The sequence below is a fragment of the Amblyomma maculatum genome, chromosome 1, assembly GCF_055883805.1.
Source record: "Amblyomma maculatum isolate TAMU_Amacu chromosome 1, ASM5588380v1, whole genome shotgun sequence".
In the NCBI taxonomy this organism is placed as follows: Eukaryota; Metazoa; Arthropoda; class Arachnida; order Ixodida; family Ixodidae; genus Amblyomma; species Amblyomma maculatum.
In genome coordinates this window covers 258,415,264-258,439,373 of record NC_139344.1, presented here as the reverse complement: position 1 = coordinate 258,439,373, position 24,110 = coordinate 258,415,264, and the positions used below count along the sequence as shown (strand labels likewise).

At 44.2% G+C, this 24,110-nt stretch overlaps 2 protein-coding genes across 3 annotated transcripts in view; both read right to left on the bottom strand.

The window, feature by feature from the left end:
- Nucleotides 1–21,954, bottom strand: part of LOC146206314 (AT-rich interactive domain-containing protein 5B-like) — a 65,215-nt gene extending 43,261 nt beyond the window's left edge. The window contains exons 1-4 of one of the 2 annotated variants that reach the window (XM_084590964.1): nt 21,199–21,954; nt 13,237–13,579; nt 7,904–8,359; nt 4,113–4,165 (exon numbers count right to left, since the gene is read on the bottom strand). In XM_084590964.1, the coding sequence (XP_084447090.1) occupies nt 4,113–4,165; nt 7,904–8,359; nt 13,237–13,579; nt 21,199–21,459 (1,113 nt within the window). In that variant the 5' untranslated portion in view covers nt 21,460–21,954. Of the gene's footprint in view, nt 1–4,112; nt 4,166–7,903; nt 8,360–13,236; nt 13,580–20,040; nt 20,071–21,198 lie in introns of those variants that run through there. The other variant, XM_084590965.1, reaches the window with a different exon arrangement.
- A 394-nt stretch (nt 21,955–22,348) lies between these two features.
- On the bottom strand, nt 22,349–23,303 carry LOC146206313 (uncharacterized protein C2orf42 homolog). The gene is given in 2 exon segments (XM_084590969.1): nt 22,349–22,548; nt 22,550–23,303. Coding segments are annotated over 2 exon segments (615 nt in total). The 5' UTR covers nt 23,102–23,303; the 3' UTR covers nt 22,349–22,485.
- Nucleotides 23,304–24,110: the final 807 nt, after the last annotated feature.

The window sequence follows — 24,110 nt, the reverse complement described above, 5'->3', positions numbered from 1 at the left end:
GGGATGAACATGCACCAGAGCACAGCCCCAGCTCAGAGTCAGAAGACTCCGCTAGTGACGATTGAATGGTATATAGATGCCGCATATTCACTGATTGGTCTGTTTTTACTAGAAATGATTTTTTTTTTTAATAGGTCGCGTGTGTGGGCCGCACCCTGAAAATTGGCCCTCAAATCTGGAAAATAAAATGGGGCCCTTACACGCGTTTATACGGTAATTCCCAAATTTTGGCATCATTCAACTAGAGGAATGCCTGTCTTGCTGTAAGACATACATAGGCCAAACAGGAAGGTGTTTAAATGAAAGGCTAATGGAACATAAGAATGATTTATCTGGGGCGCCGCTGAAAAATTTGCCTTCTCACTGCCGAGTTTGTGACAGCAAAAAAAAAAAAAAAAAGCATTCCTCGATTTGAAAAACCAACAATCCTAGAAAAACATAAGTTTCAACTGATGCGCGAAATTGTTGAAGCTGCCTTCATTTCAGGCCTTAGGGAAGGGTGCGTCAGCACCCCCTCTATCTCACTATCTGAAAAAGAATTCACTTTTCTCTCTGGCTTTATCTGACTTCTTTTGTTTTTAGTGGCCCCTTTCATTTGTTGCCCTTTTTCGTTCTAGACGTGTTAATTGTTGGCGCTCATCCTTCGTTCCGCTAATCTGCTTTTTCTCGCCCTGCCACGTTTTAACGTAACTGCACCCTCAACCCTGTTTTTCCATTTTTTTGCATTTGTCATTCTTGCACCTCTCAGCCCTGTTTTTCCATCTCTTTGACATTTGTGCTATGCATCATGATATTCATTGTCTAGTGTTTTTGGGGGGTTTTTTAGCGATTTTGCGCCTTTGTTGCCCGAGAAGAAAAAAACGTGTGATTACCAGTTTGATTGCGCGTCCTCGCCGTCCCTTTGATTATTCTCCTGGCGGTTTCTTTTCAACGGCGTGTGTATATAAGTGCAGGTTTCAGTGTTTTTGAAATAAAGTTGAAAGTTCAGCACTCTGTCCTATCGCCTTCTCTTTCTTTTCCTGATTGTGCGCGCTGCTGATACAAAATGCAAGTTACCCCAGCAAACCTGCCGCGAGCCTGGCCGTCACAAACGATGATAGTCAGGTACAAGTAACAGGCTTCATCCTCACAACCTCAATCAGAACGCCGGAAGAGACAGCCATAGCCCTCACCATCCGATACATCTCATCCAGCCCCCAGCACAAACACTTGAAAACCTGCACTATTGTCATAGACTCACAGGCAGCATGCCGAGCCTCCGCAACCGGCCTGCTGTCTCCCAAAGCCCACAAAATACTATGTCAGTGTAAAGAAAAGATGCACATGCCGCCTATTCGAATACTTTGGGCACCAGGCCACATATTCCTTTCTGGCAACGAGAGCGCCCACACGCTCGCCCGCGGATTATCTTGCCGGGCACCAGGATGGGAGACTGAAGACGGCCGATTGCCAGTTAATACGGAAATCAGAAAGGAAGATGCTCCGAGGACACCACCAAGCTCCCAGCTATCAACCACCATGGAACCACTTGCGTACACTCTTACCCTCGAATACTACTGACAACAACGAACAATACTTCCCGCGCCACACAAATCCCTCTCCAGAACAGATGCCACTGCCTGGTGACAACTCCAAACACACACGTTCCCGAACCTCTACCATAAAACACCTTTTCTTTCCCTCGCAGTACCCCTTGAGCTGCCAATCACGCGGCAGCTCCAAACCAACCCTATACCATTCCTTATGGGCGTGTCCAAAGCCGCAAGGTTTCTCGCCCATTCCCCACTCCACTGTCTCCTCTTGGGAAGCTGCTCTGCCTAGCTCACACTGCAAGATCAGCAACGGCTGATCAAGCTAGCGCGCGGGATAGCAGCGGCTGCCGGCATCCTGAACTAAGGAGGCCGCCTGAAGAGGACTCGACCACCAGTCTCACCAGTGCCCAATTATTGGGTTTAAATAAATGATGTTAATGATGTTAAAGTCTAATCTGAAAGTTATGGTGCAGTTCTTTTCTACTATAATTGACCGACTGCTGCAGGTTACACATTTTGGCAAGAACCAAAACAACCTGAGCAACATGCGCTATCTAAAGTTTGCGCAACAAAAAAATAACTATTTTTGTGCAGTAAATTTTTCGTGATGATTACTTTTTGCCTTTCATTTTAATCCACAATCCACAAGAAAACAATGCACATGGTTGCATTAGCAACACGTAGGCTGACAACCAAGAAGTACTGGCACCTTGCTCCTTTGTAGCTGCAAGTCGTGTTATTAAAGGATAAATTTCATCAAAAGGTTATTTTTTGTTTAATAAAAGAGAAAAAAGAAGAAGAAACAAGTAGAAAACTGTTAAACTGTTAAAAGTGACGAATTCACTAAACCTGATGAAATCAACCTTCAGCATGACAAGCAACCAATCATTAGGTCTCTCTGATATCATGCCCCACCTTCCCCTTTTCGCCCTGCACCACGAGTGGCATCGGGGCTGTGATGAATGGTGCCACTGTCCTGTTCTAACCGCGCTATGCAGCATGCCTTACCTAGCACACTTTTCCTAGTAGACCACTGCAATGGCAAGGAAAGCAAAGAGCATGCCATCAACTCAAGTGGCAACAATTAGGAAACAAAAAGTTTTTAAGGCCATTCAATCCAGCCCGTTTAATTGACTGCGTTAGAAACGAAGATGAGGCCTTTCACAGTGGTGAAGAGCTGGTTAGTTGTGGTGGTGATGCCTGCTGTCATCCTGTTCAAGCTGAAAAAGCAAACTTCCGGTCGGAAAACTATCTTCGAATTACAAGTGACGCCTATTTTGTTCAAAAAATCAAGCCTCTGGGCTCCATGAAGTTCACAATATCGCTATACATACAGGTGCTGTCAAAAGTGAATAGAAGGCAGCTTTGTTGAAAAGTTTTGATTTCTGTAGATGCAAAGCATAATGGTTGAAATTTATAGCGCACTCTGTAGTTTCCATAATGACAATTAATCTGCATATATCCATTTGTGAATGCATGAAATGAGGACAGAGAAATCACCTTCCATTTACATCTGACAGCATCTGTATATGTTCGTTTGAGGTGCATGATGGTTGCTCAATAAAGTTTCAAATATGAACCCTTTCCTAATTTCAACTGTCTTTCCCACATTGCATGCTGTACAATTATGGTGTCACTGGTCACCAATAAGAATAAGACACTAAACTTCCATGTTACTGCTTCACAGGTACATGTAGTGCTGTGAAAGGAATCACAAGAACATATTTCGCTGCATAAAGTCCATGAGCTACGGCTAAAATATACAGTTTTAAATGTTTGCACGCCGTAATGAGGTGCAGCCAGCTCAACATCGTAACTTAAACCTTAGCTTAAGCCCGTTGGAAAAAGAATTAGATGCCATCACCAGCTGCTCGAGCTCTCTCCATCCCTCCAATATTAGCCCGGCCAGCAGGAAGTCACTAATGCACAATAACAGTGGCTCAGTGTGCATCAACAAGAGCACATCTGCACTGCTTGCTCCACCCCTCTGTTATAGTCCGGTTCTATTAGTCTGGCTATGCAGTTATTGCCATCATCCCTGCACTGTATTTACATTTTCTCTGTGCCACTTGTTTCAGTGTTCACAGACCCTATTTGCATTGTTAGTTTCCTTTTGCCGTTCATGAAGGTGACATGTCATAGCTGCCATTGCTTATAAAAAGGCCGAAGTGGGAAAAAGGCAGCCTGTCATTGTGACCAACACCAGTTAAAAACAGAGGCAATAACACAGGGCAAAACATGTGAAGTTTCCAGGCATGCAAACACACTAAAGAAACTGCCAAGTCAATGAAACACCTCACCAAGGGAGGGCTGGTTTGTGCAAGCTAAGAAGTGCAACCCCCTCCACCAGTTTAGCAATGTCATCACAGTTCGCACCCATACAAACACCCTGTTATACACTGAAAAAGACTTCAGCCTAATTATCCTTCCTTAGCTCCTAATTCAGCTTCACTCTCCATCACACCTGCCATGGGAATGCATTGGTTTTAAGCGTCAGCCGGAAATCCTGAAAAATTAAGTCAATCTATCCCAACCAGAAATGCCACATACAAGGAAATAAACACAAGAAACGGGGCCTACCTTTTCATAACCACCAAGACGCTGAGAAAACTGGTAGAAATGGTAGAGGTCAACTGTGAGCAACAAGAAATAGAAAAATAAATGTCAATGTCAATAAATGGCAAGCAAAATAGCTATTAATAGTTGTCTCTAAGTTGTACATAGGTAAAAAATACACACTAATGAAAAAAAAAATGTAAAAAAATGTAACAAAAATGCTTGCTTGTATTCACAACAGCCTTGCACTCATATGATTTGGTTTATGTTTTAGGTTTGGTTTACGAGGTTTAACATCCCGAAGCAACTCTGGCTATGAGGGATGCCATAGTAGAGGGCTCCGGAAATTTCAATCACCTGGAGTTCCTTACTGTACACTGACATCACATGGCTGCCTTACATTTAGTTGTCATTAATATGCGGCTGCCATAGCTGGAATCAAGCCTAGGTCCGCAAGCTTAGTAGTCGAGCGCTCCAAACACTGATCCCCCCAAGCCACAGCTGTGCAAGCACGTGATAATATGTTCCAAATAGACTCCTGCACCATTATACACGAAACGATAAGCAATCGCAAGTTGTGCGGTACGCATTGTGAGTTAGCGGTAGCACGCAGCCTGCACATCGCCGACCTGTGATACTTAGTTGTGCTGCAAGCACAGGAATCAGTCAGTGCACAGCGCATACATTGCTGCCTTCACAAGTGAGCGTGGTCGCACAGCCCACATGCCAGTTGCACTGTACATGTAGTGAGTAGTGAGCTGTAACCACACAGCTGTATATAAATCTTGTAGCTTGGAAATAGATCCTTGTGAATGCATTTCCCATGTTTCTGCATAAAGATTGTTCATTTCAGATGTTTTAATGAAGTAGCACTGAAGGCCCCGTTCACCAGAAAATCCAGTGTCGGCATCATTGCCAGCGCTGGCGTTGTGACTGAAAAAACATGAGCATGGTGCTGGTAGGCAGTAACTAACAGCATGGCCATGTACTAAACGGACTTAGGGTTGCCTGACATTACGTTTGGCAGGAGCTGCCAGCTTGGGCCTCCCCTTTCATAAAGGAGGGCAATATCAGAATCAGCCTGCCAGGACCCTTGAAGTCATGTTACCTCTCGGCTACACGGGCACATTCATACGGCTTGGTTAAAGTAAGGCTTTATATGAGGGTTCGTAGCTAGCCTACACTATCACGTCATACCCTTAAAGGCGGATCTTATGTGTCCCACATAATTTTTTTGACCCAGTGTGGCTCGTACCACAAACATTCTACGGTAGTTTATGAATGTTTATTCAGATGAACTGTCATCCTCATACATGACAATAAATATGCACTAACCAATATATCTGTGATGAACCACTACACCGTAAGCAGCCATAAACTGCATGTGGCTTAATGGAAGCGGGGATTTCATGCTACATCTTATGCTGAACTACCACTTAAGGAGGTATTGGTAGAGTAACCATCCAAAAATGTCATTTTTTGATCTCATTACATCACCGAGCGCCGAGGAGTGCTTCAAGCCACTTAGAATTTGGCACATGCATGTGTTTGTTTACATTTTTGGCTTGTAGTTTGTGGGGTTTAATGCCCCAAAGCGGCTCAGATTTCGTAGTGGAGGACTCTGGAAATTTCAACCACCTGGGATTCTTTATAATACACTGACATTGCACAGCACACGGGTGCCTTGCTTTTCGCCTCCAGGGAAAAGCAGCCGCCACAGCCGGGATTCGATCCCACATCCTCGGGCACAGTTGTCGAGCACCCTAACCACCAGTGGGCGTTTACATGTTGTTTTTATTTTATTTACATAGCTTTTTCACAATGCATTGTTGATTTTTACATTTATTTCTCTACACTACCGTGCCCAATCTTGGCAAGAATGGTTACGAAGTGGATGAGGAAGGTAAAATTCAATGGCAGACAATTTGTGAAGGAAGATACGAGCGACAAGCCAAACCAAGAACTGTCTCCATGGTGTGGGTAAAACTGTAGTTTCAACAAGAGCATTCCTGAGGCATACACTGATGAAAACAGCCTCCAAAACGGCCTTTTGGGCAGGTGTGTCTATGACAGGATACAAAACATCTATGAATCAATGAAACAACATGCCACTGTTTTCTTGAGGCTGACACAGTAAAAATTGCAACTTGTGATTGTGATTTTGACAGGTCTGAATGATGAATTATATGCTATTTTGAAGACATTTCACACCACCTCTTTTGTAAAATCCCTCTCAACCCACTTGATAAGGAGAATGCCAAGAAGGCAGAGTTTCGCAGCTCCTCAAACAGCAAGGAACAAGAATAAAGAAAGAAAGGCCTTAAGTAAGGTTTGGGGAAGATGTCAAGAAAGCAAAAAATGAATTATGGGGGACACTTAAGCTCCACTTTTAAGGTATGATGCAACAGCGTAGGCTACCCCCCGACATATAAAGCCCTGCTTTAACCAAGCTGTACTATAAACGTGAGTGCGTGGCATAAGGGTAACATGAATTCAAATGTCCTGGCAGGCTGATTCTAATGTCACCCTCTCATATGAAAGGAGAAGACCGAATTGGCAGCTCGTGATTTTTCGCTCACAACGCCGACGCCTGATGCCAACTGCTATGCCAGATTTTCTGTGAACGGGGCCTTTAATGCTATCACGTTAATATCCTGTTTCCCCTCAACCTACAACTGTAGTTATAACTTATAACTACAGTTGTTATAAGCATGAAAAAAAGATTAATACACCCACTTACATTTGATGACAAATAGGAGTATTGTTTTGTTTTTTTTTTCTCTCTGACCAAGTTCTTTTAGGTTAAACTGGGGACAGTTAACATGTGGGAATTCTGCGAAATTTTATGGTCATACTATTTTCTACTACTGAGAAAAGTACACTCAGCACTCACTCAGCCTAATTTTCAGCACTCAAGTACCAAAACGAAAAACAACATTGCAGTAAGCAAACTGTATGATGTTAAAGCTGTAAGCATTGCTAAAACATCATTTAATTTCAAACTAAATATACAGCAGAATTTGAGGTATAAAGCTGAAACTAGCTACACCTGCCTACCCTGCCAAAGCCCCTTAAAGGCCAGCTGCATCACCTTCTTTAGAATTCTGCAATATTCAAGGATTCAAGTCTATGCAGGCTACACAAAAAGGATGCGAACATTTTTTGTGCTGGCATTCAAACTGAAGATGTTTTCGGCGATTTAAACTTGGATTTCTCCTAACCGCATTAGGGAAGTGATGAAAAGCTCAGTGATGACGTCACAGACAGTAACATTTCTAATTTCCACTACCTGGGCCTCCACACTATGGTGAGTTATCGGATGCAGCCAACAAGGCCTCGAAAGGTTTGTCTTCTGTGGGAAATGCACCTGCATCGTCTATGACGTTATTATGTGCCCTCCATACAGCACTGAGCTGCAGAGAAATCTGAAAGCCACTGCAGTTTTAATTGCCAATTATGCCACTGTTTCAAATGATAGTGCCAAAATATTTTGCATGCTCAAACTATAAGCATTAAACACTCGACATCTTGAAGATCACTTGATTCTGAAACTGATGCTGATTTCAGTGAGCCTACCTGAAAGATTTTTTACTTTGTATAATCTTGACCAACTTTACTTATCATTTCATAGTCCTTCTACAAAGAATTGAAAACAGCAAACAGTAACCGTACATTCAACACTAAATGAAATAGAAGAAAAAACATTGCAGCATACAGCTTGGGCAAATGAGAGCTTTTGTACTGCAGTCTGAGGACCAATTCTGATGCTGTGTTCCCGGGAGCGCTAAAGAAACTGGCCAGCAAAGGCAGCTTACTTTGTTTGAACCCCAGATGAGGCACACGTTGAATGGGGGTGTTGCGCTCCTTCATGAACTGGAAAAGGCGCCGCAGAAACTCATCAGCACCGTTTCGTGTTTTGTCCAGTAGCATTGTGTCATGTGGCTTCCTGTCTTGTGACACAGTATCTGGTGACAACTTGTCTTGTGACATCCTGCCGTGGGGCATTCTGTCGAGAGGCACTTTGTCCTGAACTTTTTTCTCTGGGGAAGGCTTGCTCTTTGGAATACTGTCCAGGGACATTTTTTCCAATTTGACCTTTTCCAGCTTGACATGTGCTGCTTTGTCTTGGTTGGCTCTGCTGTGGGGTACTGAAGGCTTCAACGGTGTAGTTGAAGCAGCAACTATCATCTCCGAGCTGCCTTCCTCGGAGGATTCAGACCCAGAGTTAGCTTTGCGGCTGCGCTTTCGTTGACGACCCCTTTCCACTGGAGCTGCAAAACAAGATCAGTGATTTTTTTTTTTTCAACCTGCCTTCCCCTGCACATGTCATGCATTTTTGAAGTTACTGCAAATTATATGTGACTATGCATTACAACCAAACACTGAGGATGAGTAATATATACACATGGATTTCAAATCCTGAGTAGGTCAGAGGATTGCTGTCAGTACATTGTTTTCTTTTTTTTACAAGACTCATTCACACGACACATACTACTGGCCATCAACATTTTACGAGACACGTGTTACTCAAAAAACAAAAGAAAAATCGAAGCTCTGCCTTGTGATTTTTTTACTTACTTATTTACATTTCCTGTGGCACTGTGAAGGCATAATTGTAAGGGGGAAGGGGGAATACATATACGCACAAGTAAAACACACAGCACGGGCTTACCATTTTTACAAGATATGCAAATGAATGGCATTAAAAAAGGTAAAGATAGAAAAAACAGGAGCATGAACTGTAGATTAACAATCATCCAATGTTTTAGCAATAGAAGAGCAAGAGCAGAAAACTGAATAAAAGGTGGTAAACAGAAACTGTGCTTTAAGCACATCATGAGTCAGAGAATGCTTGGAACTTAGCCTCAAATTGGCCTACAACAACCCAAAGAGGCACCTTGTTCCGTACACTGATGGCATGCAGAAAGACAGAGCACCTGATAACACCAGTATGTCACTTTCTCTCTTGTATTTTTCATTCGTGATCGCACTTCCTGGATGTAAAATGCAGTGGCAGCAAATAAGCTATAGGGTTTATGGCAGCTTTTTTAAATAAATGCAAGACAAAAATTCGGACTTAATTCCCATCTTTTCTTTGCTTATCCAAAGAGTCTCACTTCAGCTTCTGCTTGATACAACTACTTGATGCAGCTTGAGGGCCCTGTATATAGAGCTAAAGATTCAAAAGACATCTTTTAGTGTCCATATTACTATTCCCTCTTGAGCCCTGGACACACTCATGGGTGCCTTTGATGTCCATACACATGGTTACACTGACCGAATATACTGCCCCCTGCTGTCAACATGAATACATCCATATGAACACCTATTCCTTCCATCGTATGCGCTATGAGCTGTGAGAAAGCAAGTCGTGGAGGAATAATGTCGTATAGCACAGGGAGAAACTTTTCCAAATAGTAAGTCTCCATCTCCTTGGTGCAGCTAGCACACATCAGTGGCAGATTATAATTTTTTCCTATGTACAGGACACACCTTTCTATAAGGTGCACCCCTAATATTTTGAGGCTTTCTGCAAAGATGCACCTCCATTTACCTAAATAAGGCAATGGAACTTGGCTATATTATGCTTGTAAAACCTCTGGAAAATTTGTGCCTACTTGTGTGGTGCGAAATGATAGAAAAGAGGAGACAGCACTCATGCCCAAAAAACTTAAGCATAGAAAAATACAATAAATGTTGTCGCTAGTATTCACAGCGATAGACATATGACAGTTGCAGCCAAGGTCACCTGCAGCTATAATAATGTAATAAATGAGAACTCTTCATTGTAACGGGGTTAAACTGTACAATTCATCCATACCTAGACTCATGATACCTCCATTTGCATATCCCAAGAAATGACACAGCATAAGCATTTTCTAGCCTATGGTTAACCGTACAACAAGGAAAGAAACAGACATTAAAAGCTATAAAAACAGAGGAAAGCCTGCAGCTAAATAAAAACGACAAATGTTTAACCTGACTGGAAGTTGAAATGCTACAAAACCAGGGTAAATCACATCACCTGCTATGTGCAAGTGATGTGACTTACAGCAATAAAGCACTGTTAGTCACAATCCCTTCGCATAAGTAACACCTAAAGCAAATGCAATTCAAACAGGCTAATGGGCCAACATTATGCCTAACATGAAGCTGGTCAAAAATAATTCAGATGATTGTAGTTTCAACAAATAAGCAGCCAGCACATGTCAACCTCTGGATCATCTCTGCCTCACTGCAAACATGCTAAAACAATGAATACGGTCAATGCCATATATACTGAAGAGTTTCCGTAAATAGTTTGACATATTGATAATTTGACACATAAAACAAGCAACAGAGGATTTCTCTATAACCCAGAACTGTGAATATGGTGCGCCCGGGATAACGGCGCACTTCCTGCAGAACGTCGTACCGCAAGTGCGGCTACGCCATGGAGACCTGCGTGGTACAAGCATGCTCCATAGAGTCACTGATGATAAGTTTTCAGAGTTCCCTAAACATATCCCCGCAACAGGATTTGGAAGCGCCATGGCTGCTTTCGACTGAAGTTTACAGCCCTGCAACTGCGTCCATGGTTTCCAGTGTAGATGCCTTCGCAACATCGTTATTATAAAGGCTAAATTGCACTTCCACATAGCTGGAGTAGCTAAGTTCAGAAATAATGCGAACATGCACTCAGCATAAATGAAAACAATATAACTTTTGCACCTCGCTGAGCAATGGCTCACTTATGAGTGCAGGTCCTATTAAATATCCCACAAGATAATGAAGCCCACCACCCCATATAAAATCTGTCCAGGTTACTTTCTCTGCTGCTCCTGCAACATTGGGCAGTGGTAGTCATATTTCTTCTAAGCCAGGCAGCACAGGGAAACGTAACGCAGTACTCTGAAAACTTATTTAGTGACTCTAGCACATCCACATATCAAGTGCCACCTTGCACACGGTGTCGAAAAGGGGAATACACTAGGTGCACCTTCACGTGCTGTTCCGTAGCCGCAAGCGCATGCGCCACATGTCTGGCAGAAACTGACGTGAGCGATGAAGCTCACGCTGCTCGTGTCCCACACCGCGTGAATGCACAACTAGCACAACAGCTTACATACATGCATACCCCCCCCCCCCCCCCCCAGCACACCGCACAAGTGCCATTGGAGTTTGGGCTCAAAGCTGCAGCAGCCAGTGCTATGGGAAAAGCCTGTGCCAATCACAAAAGGTCTAATTCTGCTACAGGTACATTATAAATGCAATAAATTATAAATTAGAATACAACTGATTTCTGCATCGCCCTTGATGGGCTTGGCTGGTTCACCGCATGACAACTAGTGCACCGAACTCTGGCTTCTCCGCATGATAGCAATGTGGCGTTGAAAGCAATATGCAAGCCACTTCAATCCGACCTGACGTTCATGTTGTTATGGGGTTTTACAGCGTTAGCGCTGCCAGCAGGTACACAAGGCCGCAGAACCGACCAAGCTCCATGCTCTGAAATGCCCCTGGCACGGGCACGATGCAGAGTTTGCTATAGTGAACCTTCTACTGAACAAAGTTCAATAAACACGAACACCGCAATACTTCTGCATGAAATTTTCAAGGGAATATTCAGAGAGTTCGATATAAGCAATAATTCTATATATCCATATCTCGGTTTGACATATCCGGGACTGAATGTATTACCTGAACTTAATAATAATTGCAATTTTCCATGGCCTACAGACCACCAGGCTGGTAATCACGCTATAGAGAAATTGATCACAGCAAGTGCTGCTTAGGATGATTTGAGGTAAATACACCTTGGCAGACATCGAGCCAAGTGAAAAATTGCATTGAATAATGAATGAAGCATTCCGAGAATAACAAAGAACTGCCACTAAGTCTGTCCTTAACATGCATGATGTATTCCAGGACACATCTTCCATCTCTTGTAACTCTTTACATTAGAGCAGTAAAGACACCAAAGGTTTCCTTCTTGACGCCGTTTCAAATTCTGGTTTCAATAGCTCAATGATGCCTGTGACGTCAAAGGTCAGGCGAGTCAGGCAGGGCATTAAAAAGAGCTCCAGCCTGCTACAAGAGCCAGATAGACAGCAAATGCTGCATCAGCAATTACATTTCACGCAACATTATATGACATGACATTATATTACATGCTTCAAGTAACCCACAGCCACCTCTGACATCACAGCCATCTTCAGTTGAAGAAACCAATACTGAAACATCATGAGAGTAGAAAGTGTAATTTATTTAGAGGTTGTAGGCACATACTGCGTGGCGATCTGTTCATCCTAATGTCTTAAGCAGCATTCAGAGCAGAAGACACACAACTAAGATTACACATTTACACTCTTATAGTTATACACAATATATTCTCACAATGACATATGCACAAAATTCTTTTGATGTGCAGTCCCAACAAAAGAAGAATGCAATGATGCCAAAGCATGAAGGTGCATCAGCATATCATGAGCCGTGCAGACCACTGTCTGACAGTACCAAAATAGGAAGTCACAAGCTACTGATGAAGTGCCTGAGGGTACGAAGAAATCTCAAGAACCATGCCTGTTAATTCTGTACCCAGTCAAATTGGCAGTAAATCAGTACAAGTACTGTTGCCTCAAGTAATTTACATAGACCATTTTCATATAACATGTCAAACTTGCAGCTTAAGCAACTGATATGTGGTCTGCATCAAAGCTATTTATTACTTTTCATCGTCAATTGAAGAAGGCACCATGCATAGCAGCACAAGCAACCAGTTACTGTTATGCCTGTTGTTACGAGCAGTTCAACCCACATTAAACTTAAGAAAACTGCAGTGGAAGCTACACCGGCAGAAGCACTTAGTCGTAATTTTTCAATTTAATTCACGCTAAGAAGAATGCACACAAACAAGGCTGCTGCTTTTAGGTATCCAAGGCTTCAGAGCCAATTTGGCCACCACAACATAGCAGTCAAGCTGTCCAGACAACAGAAACGCGAGGGCATAGTTGTCACTTATTTTGCAACAACCAGGCAAAGACCCGAGTACAAGTGAAGGTAGTTCACACTTGTACTTGAGTCTTGTAAACAGCCCACACACAAGCTGGTGCAAGCTGTTTTCTCAGTTTGTAGCACTGGTTAATTACAAAAGGTGATAACAACATACCAAGGTGGTCACAGATGAGGTCACTGTGCGCGAGTGCCTCATGATCAAAGGTGTCCCGACAGAAGAGCAAGCGGCAGGCACTGCCACCTCTCGGCAGCAGCTGGTCAGCACCAAGGAGCAGGGCAAGACTACCCTCAGGCGGCCAGTTGCCTTCGAGACGCTTGAGCAGAGCCCGGTAGCGGCAGTAACGCGGGTATGACAGCACCACCACGCCGGGGGAAGAGGTTCCCCCCGTAGGTGGGCCTGCCAGCAGGCCGTGGCTCCATTCCACCTCGTCCGTGATGCAGCCCACAAAGTCTTCAAGGCGTAGCACAGCTTTCTCAGAGGCTGCCAGCACCTCATGCTGCACAACATTGGAAGCACACTTATCCACTGATGCAGGTGACACAGCTCCTAGAAAAAGTTCTGGCTCTCACACACAAAATACCTGCCTGAAGAAAAAAAACTAAGATTTCTAAATGCTGAGAGCACCTGGGCCAATGCAAGGTCGCTCATTCATGGCATAAAACAATATGCTTTAAAACAGTTGGGGAGCTGTGTTGTGGAGCATTTCCTATTTCATTTTGTCCACTGAAAGACCGGTAACCATCCCTTTCAACCCCTAGCCAGCGGCAGAGTTCAGCCATGAGTAGAAGCTATGATGTAACAAGCAGTGGCACAAAATGGCACAAAAAGTTCAAACTGAACTGAGGAGAGAGTTGTGCAAATGTGGGGTTTCAAGTCCTGAAGCGACATACGGGTTATGAGCGAGACCACAGAGGAGGGCTGCGGATTTATTTCCGCAACATGAGCAATGTAGAGGTTCCGCAATGTGAGCTAGCTAGCACAGCACATGGGCACCTTTGGCGTTTTGCTTCCTCAGAAAGGAGCCACCACAGCTGGAACTGAATTCAGGACCTCTCGCTCAGTAGGAATTGAATAAAATTTTTCAGAAAAATATTTCATATGGAGATCCCCCTTCATTGAAAAACAGAATTACCTTTCAGAAAAGCAAGTGTATAGTATCAATGAAGATGCATTTTCTCCAATACTGTAACCCCCTACTGCAGCACCAAAGGCTTACCAGAGGAATCATGGAGTAAATAATGAAATACAATGAACAATGTTAGGCTTAGATTGGAAGGTGGAAGAAAAAAATTGACAGGGAGGAGCAAGATGCAGCTTCACACTGGCAACAGTCTGAAAAGGAATAAATTTCCATTTCTTCTAATCCTATAAAGAACTAAAAAATTCAGGCATTGCCGTTGGGCAGAGAACTATAAAGCTAAACAGCACCTGAGATTCACCAGTGAGCAAACTGTCTTGAAAACCTTAAAGTTAAGACCAATACGATACTGGAAGCAAGCTATGCCTTATATGTGACTGGGTTATTTGCGTTTCACTTGCAAAACAATCTCAAGTAGCTACAAAGAGTCAGTAACTTGACAAAGAGACACTCTCCACTACCTATTTGTGTTAGCCAAGCAAAATCTTCTTAGTAATTATGAAGAACAAAATGTTTATAATAGAACCATATTTCACAATTAGAGTAATGACTAAAGATAGAAAAAAAAACCGTTAGGCAATGTGTAACATTTACTTCAAAAATAGTCGTTTCATATTAAATAACTATCAGCAGAGCCAGCTTAAAACTATATTAGTTGTGATACATGTGTAAAACAAGGTTACTAATTTGACATGTAAAAAATTCTGAGCTTGTTTTCTGCTACAGATCCCTCAACCCTTCCTAGTGGAATTTTTTGCATTATATATAACTATGCAATGCAATGTTCAGGAAAAATTTTCTCAAGCTTAAACAACGCATAACAAGCTCATGTTTGACAAGAACTCACAACCGGGGTGTCGAACCAAAATTTCTTTGGGTTCGGCTCGGTTCGGGTTCAGGTTTGGTTTCGGCACCAGAGACAAAGTTTGTTTGGGTTCGACCCTTCCCGAACCGGTTCAAATGGGTTTTTAAAAAAACTTCAGGTGTTTTTTTTTTTATTAAACATTTTTAATACTGAGTTTTCTTTCCTGTTTCAGGGTATAATATAAGTTGATATAGTAGTCCATCTATTGTTTTTGTCATCAGATGTGACAGGCTCCACTGGTTGTACAGACATCAGCAAAATGTTTATATGAGTGACCAGAGATTAGAGCAGGATGCGGGGAAAAATAATGATGATTTTCATTCGCACATAACAAACCAAAGCTGTCATGCACCGAAAGCAGTTAAAATAAAATAATGTTTCCTGCTGCGTTTTTCAGAACTTCACATGAATTTTGGGTTTGGGGGGTTTAACGTCCCAAAGCAACTCGGGCTATGAGAGACACCGTAGTGGAGGGCTGCAGAAATTTCGACCACCTGGGGTTCTTTACCGTGCACTGACATCACACAGCATATGGGCGCCTTGCTTTTCGCCTCCATCGAAAGCGGCCGCCGAGGCCGGGATTCAATCCCACATCCTTGGGCACAGTAGTCGAGCGCCCTAACAACTGCACCACCACGGTGGGGCTCACATAAATTTTATTTTAGAGTGAAACTTCCACTACTGCATGTTTAACCATGTTTCATCCGGCTCCCATTAAACGACCTTGAAATTAGATCAACGTTGAACCAAGCATACGCCCCACAACTAACAATGTATATACCATATGTGTGACTATGTATCACACTGCATGTGCGATACATATGCAAGAATATGCAACCAGCATGTCATCGGCACTAAGGCACAACAAAATTTGTGCCCTTAAAAAAGCCGCCTTAAAACTACTGATTGTGGTAACCACTTATGCAGCCCTGTTATGATGAAGATAACTAAATTCTAAAATGTGTTCGGCCTTCCAGATTTTTAACAATATCACAAGCGTCGATTTCCTGATGCAGCCGCAACTAGAAGCAGAGCAGAGAGCTCGAGAGAGAACTGGACTCAATGGGATCCAATTGGAATTGTCTTTTCAAATGGGCAGCGCCATTGGAGACTGTTAACTGCTCCCTTATTAGAAATCTACTCCACCTTGGGGTTGTGGGATTCCTTTAAAAATTCAACCAACACCATCTGACCAATTTATTCCTGCCTTACCATCTGATCTGCTAGCCTTCATTAGTAAAGTGACTGCTCTAGGCAAACAGTGGCCCAGGATTTGAAACCAGGACAAGGAAGAATTTTTCTTCAACCATGAAGTTTCTAAGAAAGATGTATAGCTTTGTAGCCATTATGGATGTGTCTGGTGGATGGTAACTAGTAACTGAGTCAATGCTGACAACAGCAACTCATTTATGGGGCATGTTCGGCTGTTTTTCACCAATGTGTGCTCTTTTCAGCATCAGCAGATAAAAACAATTGGTCATAACTTCTAGGGGCTCTGATACTTAAAACAGCCAATAATGGACACGGGTAGCTTCACAGAACACACAACAGCTAAGCAGGTGACAGCCACTCCAGAAGCAAGAACTGTGGACATGCCTTTGCCCTCATATGCTTTCCCCTTTCTTTCATCTTCCACCCCTGTATCACCGGGTGGTTGACACTCGCACAATATTGTTACAAGGTGACAAGAAAAAAAAATAATAACGGCGCCACTGCCGATCTTCTTCTCCACAACACTTCCCGAGGCCACCGAGCGATCATCCCGATTGTTTCGTTGAAGTCGATGGTGACGTGATGGTGTAGATGTTCAAGAAAAGATAGAAGAGAATGATGTGCTTGCCACCACAATGACGATGAACACGATGATGCTTGGATGATCTGCCTCCCCTGGAGCTGTTCAACCATCCGCCACCAGTGTCCATGGGACCGATGGCTCGAGGTCGCAACGAGCGGCTGGGCAGGGGTTGCGTGTACATGTCTGGTCCCTTTGGGTCCTTCGGGTCTTTCGGGTCCTTCGTCTCGGGTCTGGTTGGTCTGTCTGTTCTCCTTGTCTTCAGATCCGGGCTGGGGGCTGGGCGGTAGTAGTTGGTCGGGTCTGGGCAGTAAGGGCTGGGGCGAAGCTGCTCGGCGATGTCCCAGGGCCCTCGGTCAATGGTCCCGGCTTACAGATGGCGTCGATGCTCCAAGGCGAGGATGGGGATGACATACCTCGCACCTCCACCAAAATATTACGTGGTGACAAGCAAAAAAGGCACCACAGCATGGCGACAGGATGAACAATGATTTAATGTCTGGCCTAGCGCGAGGACTCCTCTCGCGCTGTTGCCATCTTCTTCTCCGCAACAATATTGTCCCCGCCAAACAGTCAAAACAGCCAAGATCGCTTTACTGAGGCGTTCTGGGATGTGCACAAGGCAGCAGCAGCTCGAGAGGAGACCAAGTATCACTGACCACTGACGTACATAAAGGCGAGGTCAAATGTCAAGCAGTGTAGTCTGGCCGCGTGACAAATAAACCAAATACTTGTCCTGATTGGCTATGCAAAAGAAACTGATATAAACATGTGCTTCATGCATGCAAATACCACCTAAATAGGAAAGACAATTCCAAGAACAGTGTTTCTGAAGTACACAACAATGGTAACATACAACGGCCTATATAAGCTAAGCCTTCCTGCAATTCCTTCTATTCATTACAACTTCCTGGAATGGAAATTCATTACCAATAGGTGAACTAAAAAAAAAAAAGAAAGTTCAACCTCATGCTTGGTGCACGATAGCCTTAGCTGCTTATGTGCCATAAAATCTAAAACATTAAAAAAATAAACATTACATCAACTATGTCACATAGAAAATTCTCACTGTACACCCAGACAACCTTTTATGGTTTTGCAGCCAGGGCTACACAGAAGAGAAGGAGATGGGCTTTTGTTCCTGTGCCATGGGGTGTGGCCTATCTCAGCACTAGTGACCCTGCACGGCCTCTCCAGCTTCCCCCTTTAACCTCTACACAACCCAAAACTGAGCAATGAACAGCCCCCTACCCATAAACAGTCTTCACTGCAAAGCAAAAAACAAAAAACAAAAAAAAAGAAAAAAAAGAAAACAAAGTTGTCCGGAATTATAACAGAATAACCTCATTATCTTTGAAACGGCATGCTTCAAGGCAACTCAAAAGGCAAAGGCAATTCCTGCAAATGCAGTGGGGTGAACACAGCACATTAAAGAGTTCACAGATGTACTTGAGAATGTGGTTTTTGTGACATTAGAATTTTCAACCATCACTAGCAGCGCCCATATGGCTGGTGTCCTCAATAATATTTCTTAGTATTCAACACTGCTTGTTGATCACTCTAGAGCAATATTATATATGGCCTTCCATTGTGGCTGGATATATAATTGTACGGTATGCAACCACAACACAAATATTACCACAGGTTCCAAAGCAATCAAGATCACATTATGAACCAGCTGTTTTAATTCACTGCCATCTATTTGCTGCCTCAAAGTACTATCTAAATGTATGAACACACCCATGAAACTGCAGCAATTTATTATACCAGTAACATGATTCTTACATTTCACAAGACTCTCCATGGGTTGGTTGGTCAAAAGGAAAGGAAGCGCACAGTAACTGGTTGGTTGGTTGGTTGGTTTGTAGGGTTCAACGTCCCAAAGTGACTCAGGCTATGAGAGACGCCGTAGTGGAGAACTGAAAATTTTGACTATCTGGGTTCTTTAATGTGCACCGACATTGCACAGCCCACGGACGCCGCTCCGTTTCGCCGCAGCTGCCGGCGGTTGGGATCGGACCCTGGTACTCCGGCACAGTAGTCAAGGATCATTGCACCACCGCCGCTGTAGCTGTTTCATGCTCGGCAGACATGCTAACCATACCACGAGGAAAGGAGCTAAACAGGCACCGTAATGAAGCACATCAGATGCAAAATTAATACCTGAAAGATATGTGATTAAACTTCCGAATTATGTAGTAAATGTTCTGACAATATTTCATGATGCTTACAAATGTCACCGTTAATCTAGAGAATTTCACTTTCCAAATGCCCAAACTTATATTAATTGTGAGAAAGGTATAAACTCGTACGCTATGGAATTCAGAATTACTGTTGTACAAACACTGCTCCCCCAACCGCCTGCAAAAAGTAATTAATGCTCTATTTTGCCATGCCCTGCAAGCTGCACCACTGCTGTTCTTTGCACCCGCATTGTTCTGTACATTAAATGAATCAAGCTGCACTTGCCCCCCCCCCCCCCCCCCCGCCCCCAAGGTGAAAAAAATCTAAAAATAAAATGACAAGCCAGTGGCCAGGCCCAGGGACCTTATGTTTAGGGTTATTTTGTAGGTGGCATATACTCTGCGCAATGCCTGTTCTTATTACACTATCTGCAGCGGTTGTTCTCATGCACGGCTCCCTCGTTCTACAAGTGGTCATGTCAGTACACAACAGTGGCGAAAGACAAAACACTGCAGTCGCGCCTGCAAAGCCTTCATGTGTTATGCATTGTATGCTAAATATGAGGCAGTAACTGTGCCATGACGCTTCTTTGTATCACTGCCTACAATTTTTTTCGCCGTATTTTTCTCTATCGCCCTTTCTCCTTCTTCCGATTTCGCCCAGCTTCCGTTCCAATCCAGGGTTAATCGCGTGTCTTAATTGACATCAATCAGTCGGAGCAGGCAAGCCTACAAACACACACACACACACACACACACACACACACACACACACACACACACACACACACACACACACACACACACACACTATATATATATATATATATATATATATATATATATATATATATATATATATATATATATATATATATATATATATATATATATATATATATATATATATATATATATATGTTGTGACTGTTAAGCTCCCACGGCTACATATTAAACAAATGGAAAAATATAATCATACAAGCGCGGCCTCCATGTGCGATGCCAACGCACGTTAAAAGATCACGGGGTGGTCGAAATCCAGTAGAAAGAAAATAATGTGTATAGATCCACCAATAGAGGAGGCTATGAATCCACTATTTATTTTAAGCATACTAATGAATTCATAGCCTTACACCACAAAGCCGAACAACGCGACGAGCCAACACCCCTAGTCGCTTTCGCGTTTTTTTTTTTGTTTTGTTTTGTTTTCATATGCCAAGCACAACGGAACTAGCGCTTGTGCCATTAGCGTTTGCCAAGTTTTGCGAAAGACACGGTTTTTTTTTTTCATCCTAAAACATTATGAAACGAACTAGGTGGCTTGTGCGCTCAAGCTTCATTATTACAAACTCAAAACGTAAAGCAGTCTCCCGAAAGAAAAAAAAAATGGAAATGTTTTCTTGCCTAAAGTTATTTTCGGTCAAAAATCTGCCTCCATCAATTTTACTCCTATCACCAGCAATGTCTAGCACGCAAAACAGATCTTTTTATGACAAACAAGGTGAACAAAGTAGGACAGCAGCTGAAAATAATTAATTAGTGCTGGTGATACGCCCTTGGTGACAACACACCAGGTAATTAAACACACACACGAACTTTAAAATTGAAGGTCGTTCTATTTTAACGTTTTTTTTTTCTCTCCATCTGGAATACAGCAATACCTCACGCAGTACCATTTAAAACAGCAGACTATTACAAATTCTGGGCTAAATCTGAATTCCATATCTAGGTCAGATTAGGACGATTACTTGCTCCATATTTTCATGAGCGCAGAGAATGCACACGTCAACAGAACTATACCAACGGGCAAAATAATACAATATAAAGTGGCTCGTGCGTATAATATTAGCCGAGGGAAAAAAAAAAAAAAAAAAAAGGCACACTCCATCGTATGAGCCACATTTCGAACCTGCGACGCAAGCGTTTCTGTTCGGCCGAACTTGCGCCGCAGGAATTATTTCAAAAACACAACCTAACTTCACGTGAACAGAACACGAAACACTTGCAAGACGCTCTGAAGCAGCATGTAATGCGTTCAGAAACCTGAGAGAGGCATGCGAACAACTACATAACAATGTTTACACGAAACTGCATCACATGGTGCATCAGCAAGATCCATGAAAACAAAGACATCTACCTGGCCCTGGTGGGGTAACCTGCCATCGGGAGTCTGTTCAGGCAAGAAATACAGCTGAACACTGACCAACTGTGCACTGTGCTGATGGTCTTTCCACAAAAGCTGCAATTCGGCGATACAGGGATCGTCGTTGGGCGAAATCCGAACGTATACAAACTGGCCCACGGAGAGGGTGGCAGGACCACTTCGATTCTTGTATTCGAAGCCGCCGTAAAATGTGCAACTGCCGCTCCGTCCCCGAGGGTCGCCCACGAACGACATCGCCGCAGCGGTGAACGTCAAAGTTCAGACGGAAACGTGCAAAGCACACTGCCGAGTACTAGCTTAATCATCAAAAAGAAACACTGAACCGCTGCTTCTACAACTATGGAGAATAAACATCACAATTGACTTCCCATCATGCACTGCGCTTGCTAATATGGCGGCACCGTCCCAATGGGCGAACTACGAATCCTATGGCAACAAATTACCATAACGCTCTCCACCGACTCCGCTTTTTTTATTTACAGATTAAAAACTTCACAAAACAGAACAGAAATCAAAAGAAGTGTTTATTAGACGCACATTCACAGCGTTAACTATTTCGCCACACCACGCGATTCCTGCTTTGTTGCGAACACTTCGTTTAGAATGCAAACTCATTTAAGCCAGCGTAATGCGCCCCACACTTTAGCGCTTCACTACAGCAGCAGTGACAACCACGCCACACTGCAACGCCCTTATATTGATGGATTGATGGCACACAATCTGCCTGCTACAGTCTCAACTCAACGTGTCCATTTCGCAAATGACCGTATTCAAACTTCAGACGCAGTTCTCCGACTCGGCTGCGAGGAAGCACGTCAGGGGTCCACTCAATGACGAACGGCGCGGACTGCGGAACGTTCCCCACCTTCAAAAACGTTTTGAGTTCCAGGGGTCTGATCGGCGGAACACCTTCACAAGCTGGTTCGTCAGACACAAAAGGTGGTTTATAGAGTTCGTAGGTCCCATCACGATTTTCGACAAAGGTTCTGCTTTCCTCTAGCGGCACATCAGGCGTCTCAAAAATGTGGCGCACGTGCAAAGGGCTGGTGATACTCCACGTGCACTTAACACCGTCTTTTCGCGCAGGGAGCCGGCGCCCACATATTCGCTGCTGCAGACAATCAAAAAACTGCTGGTGCACATGAAAAACAAGAGGTTCTGGTCGACCAGAACGGTCGTAGCGCATTGTTTCATTGATACGCTCAGTCACGCCCGACAGCCACTGCAAAAAGCTCAGTGATGGCTCAGGTCGCTTAGGCGCTACTGCGCGTAGCTTGTCGGCGCTGGTGAGCGCACACATGCATGCGTATGAGTGGACACAACCTTGCTTCGAGCGGCCACAGTCGGCGCAACGCAGCTGGCGGCAGGGACTGAGCCGCACGTGCACGAAGCCACCCTGGCGCCGGGCTACCAGCACCGCTTTGGAGACGCGCTGCACCAGCGGCGGGCCCTCGGAAGCAACCAGCTTCCAGATGGCATCTCGAACGCTCTCCTCTTGCGCTTCCACGACGGATGGCTTCAACGGCAGCGCCTGAGCTTGGGCACTGCAGCGCAGCGCAGCCTGCACGTGAGCGCAGGCAGATGAACCCTGGCACCCCTCGCATTGCGCGGTACCTTCGGCTGATAGTTGTACGAAGGTTCGCGCTTCGCCTCGCTGCAGACGCACGGAGAAAAGCTGGCCTGGTGCCGGAGCGTGCAACCGCACGGCGTCAGCACCCCGCTTGCGCACGCCGTGCTCCCGAAACACTTCATCGCACGCCTTGTTTTTGCAACGCACGCCGCGAGTCCCATTGTAGGTGCCGCACTTCGGGCATTTTCGGATACCTCGTAGGGTTGCCTTGCCAAGGTCACCGAACAAACTCTTTCGAGATGACATTGCGCTCGGTGACGCCTGAACCCTAACCACCCTAAACCTGCACGCCGGACCCAACGGCCAAACGCACCAAAATCACCCCGACGCCACAGCGCACAGCCAGCAAGCTGAGTCAAGGCTCAAGGCAAAGTCGCAAGCGGCGCAGGGGCGCAGGCGCAACGCGTACCCAGCCTTGCCCAGAGGAAATAAAACAATAAACCAGTGCTGCCAACCTCGAAAGCCACCTCTCCCCCAAAATGTAACTTGCAATTCCCTAGATTTCCCTATATACGGTTAAAAATGCTCTGTTATTTCCCAGAGACCCTTTTGCCACATGTTGCAGCAACTTCGAAAGCTGTAAATTTTAAACGATTCATTTTTCAAGAGAACTCTTTATTGTACACTGGGTATACAAGTGATGGTCATCAAATAATAATTGAATATTGCAAGAAAACAGTACATACAAACAGAAAGGAGAGGTTTTAAATGACGGTACAAGATAAAGCGTAGACTGTGTTTTTACCTAATAGTTTAAAGAATACATTTACTGCTATAGCGGACTGCAACGCACCAATCTATGTGTGCCTACTGTGACCAAAGAATGCCGCGAATACAAAGAACGGAGGTGGAATGCGACCCACGTGCGGACAGATTTGCAGCCATGTGAATGCAGCGTTAGCAGCGTCTATGCGGCGCGACCGGGTCGGGCGCGTATCCAGGCAAAGCCACCTATCCAGGGCGGTCTGCCGGTCTGCCCTTTCCGCCACGAGGGCACGCGCACCGCGGCCCAAGTACAGTATTCTAGCCATTGTAGCCCAAGTAAGGATCCACTCATTTTTTTTTTTATTTTTTATTTTTTTGTAGAGACGGCGCCATGCCAGTGGGGGAAGAGCGCCCGACGCGGCTCGCATATTGGCCATAGTGACGCCAATAGATCGCACCAAGCGTGGTGAAGAACCGGCGAGCAACGAGCCCTGCTTCACAACGAAATAAAAATGACCCATCGAGAAAACAAAATTTCTCTAGATTATAT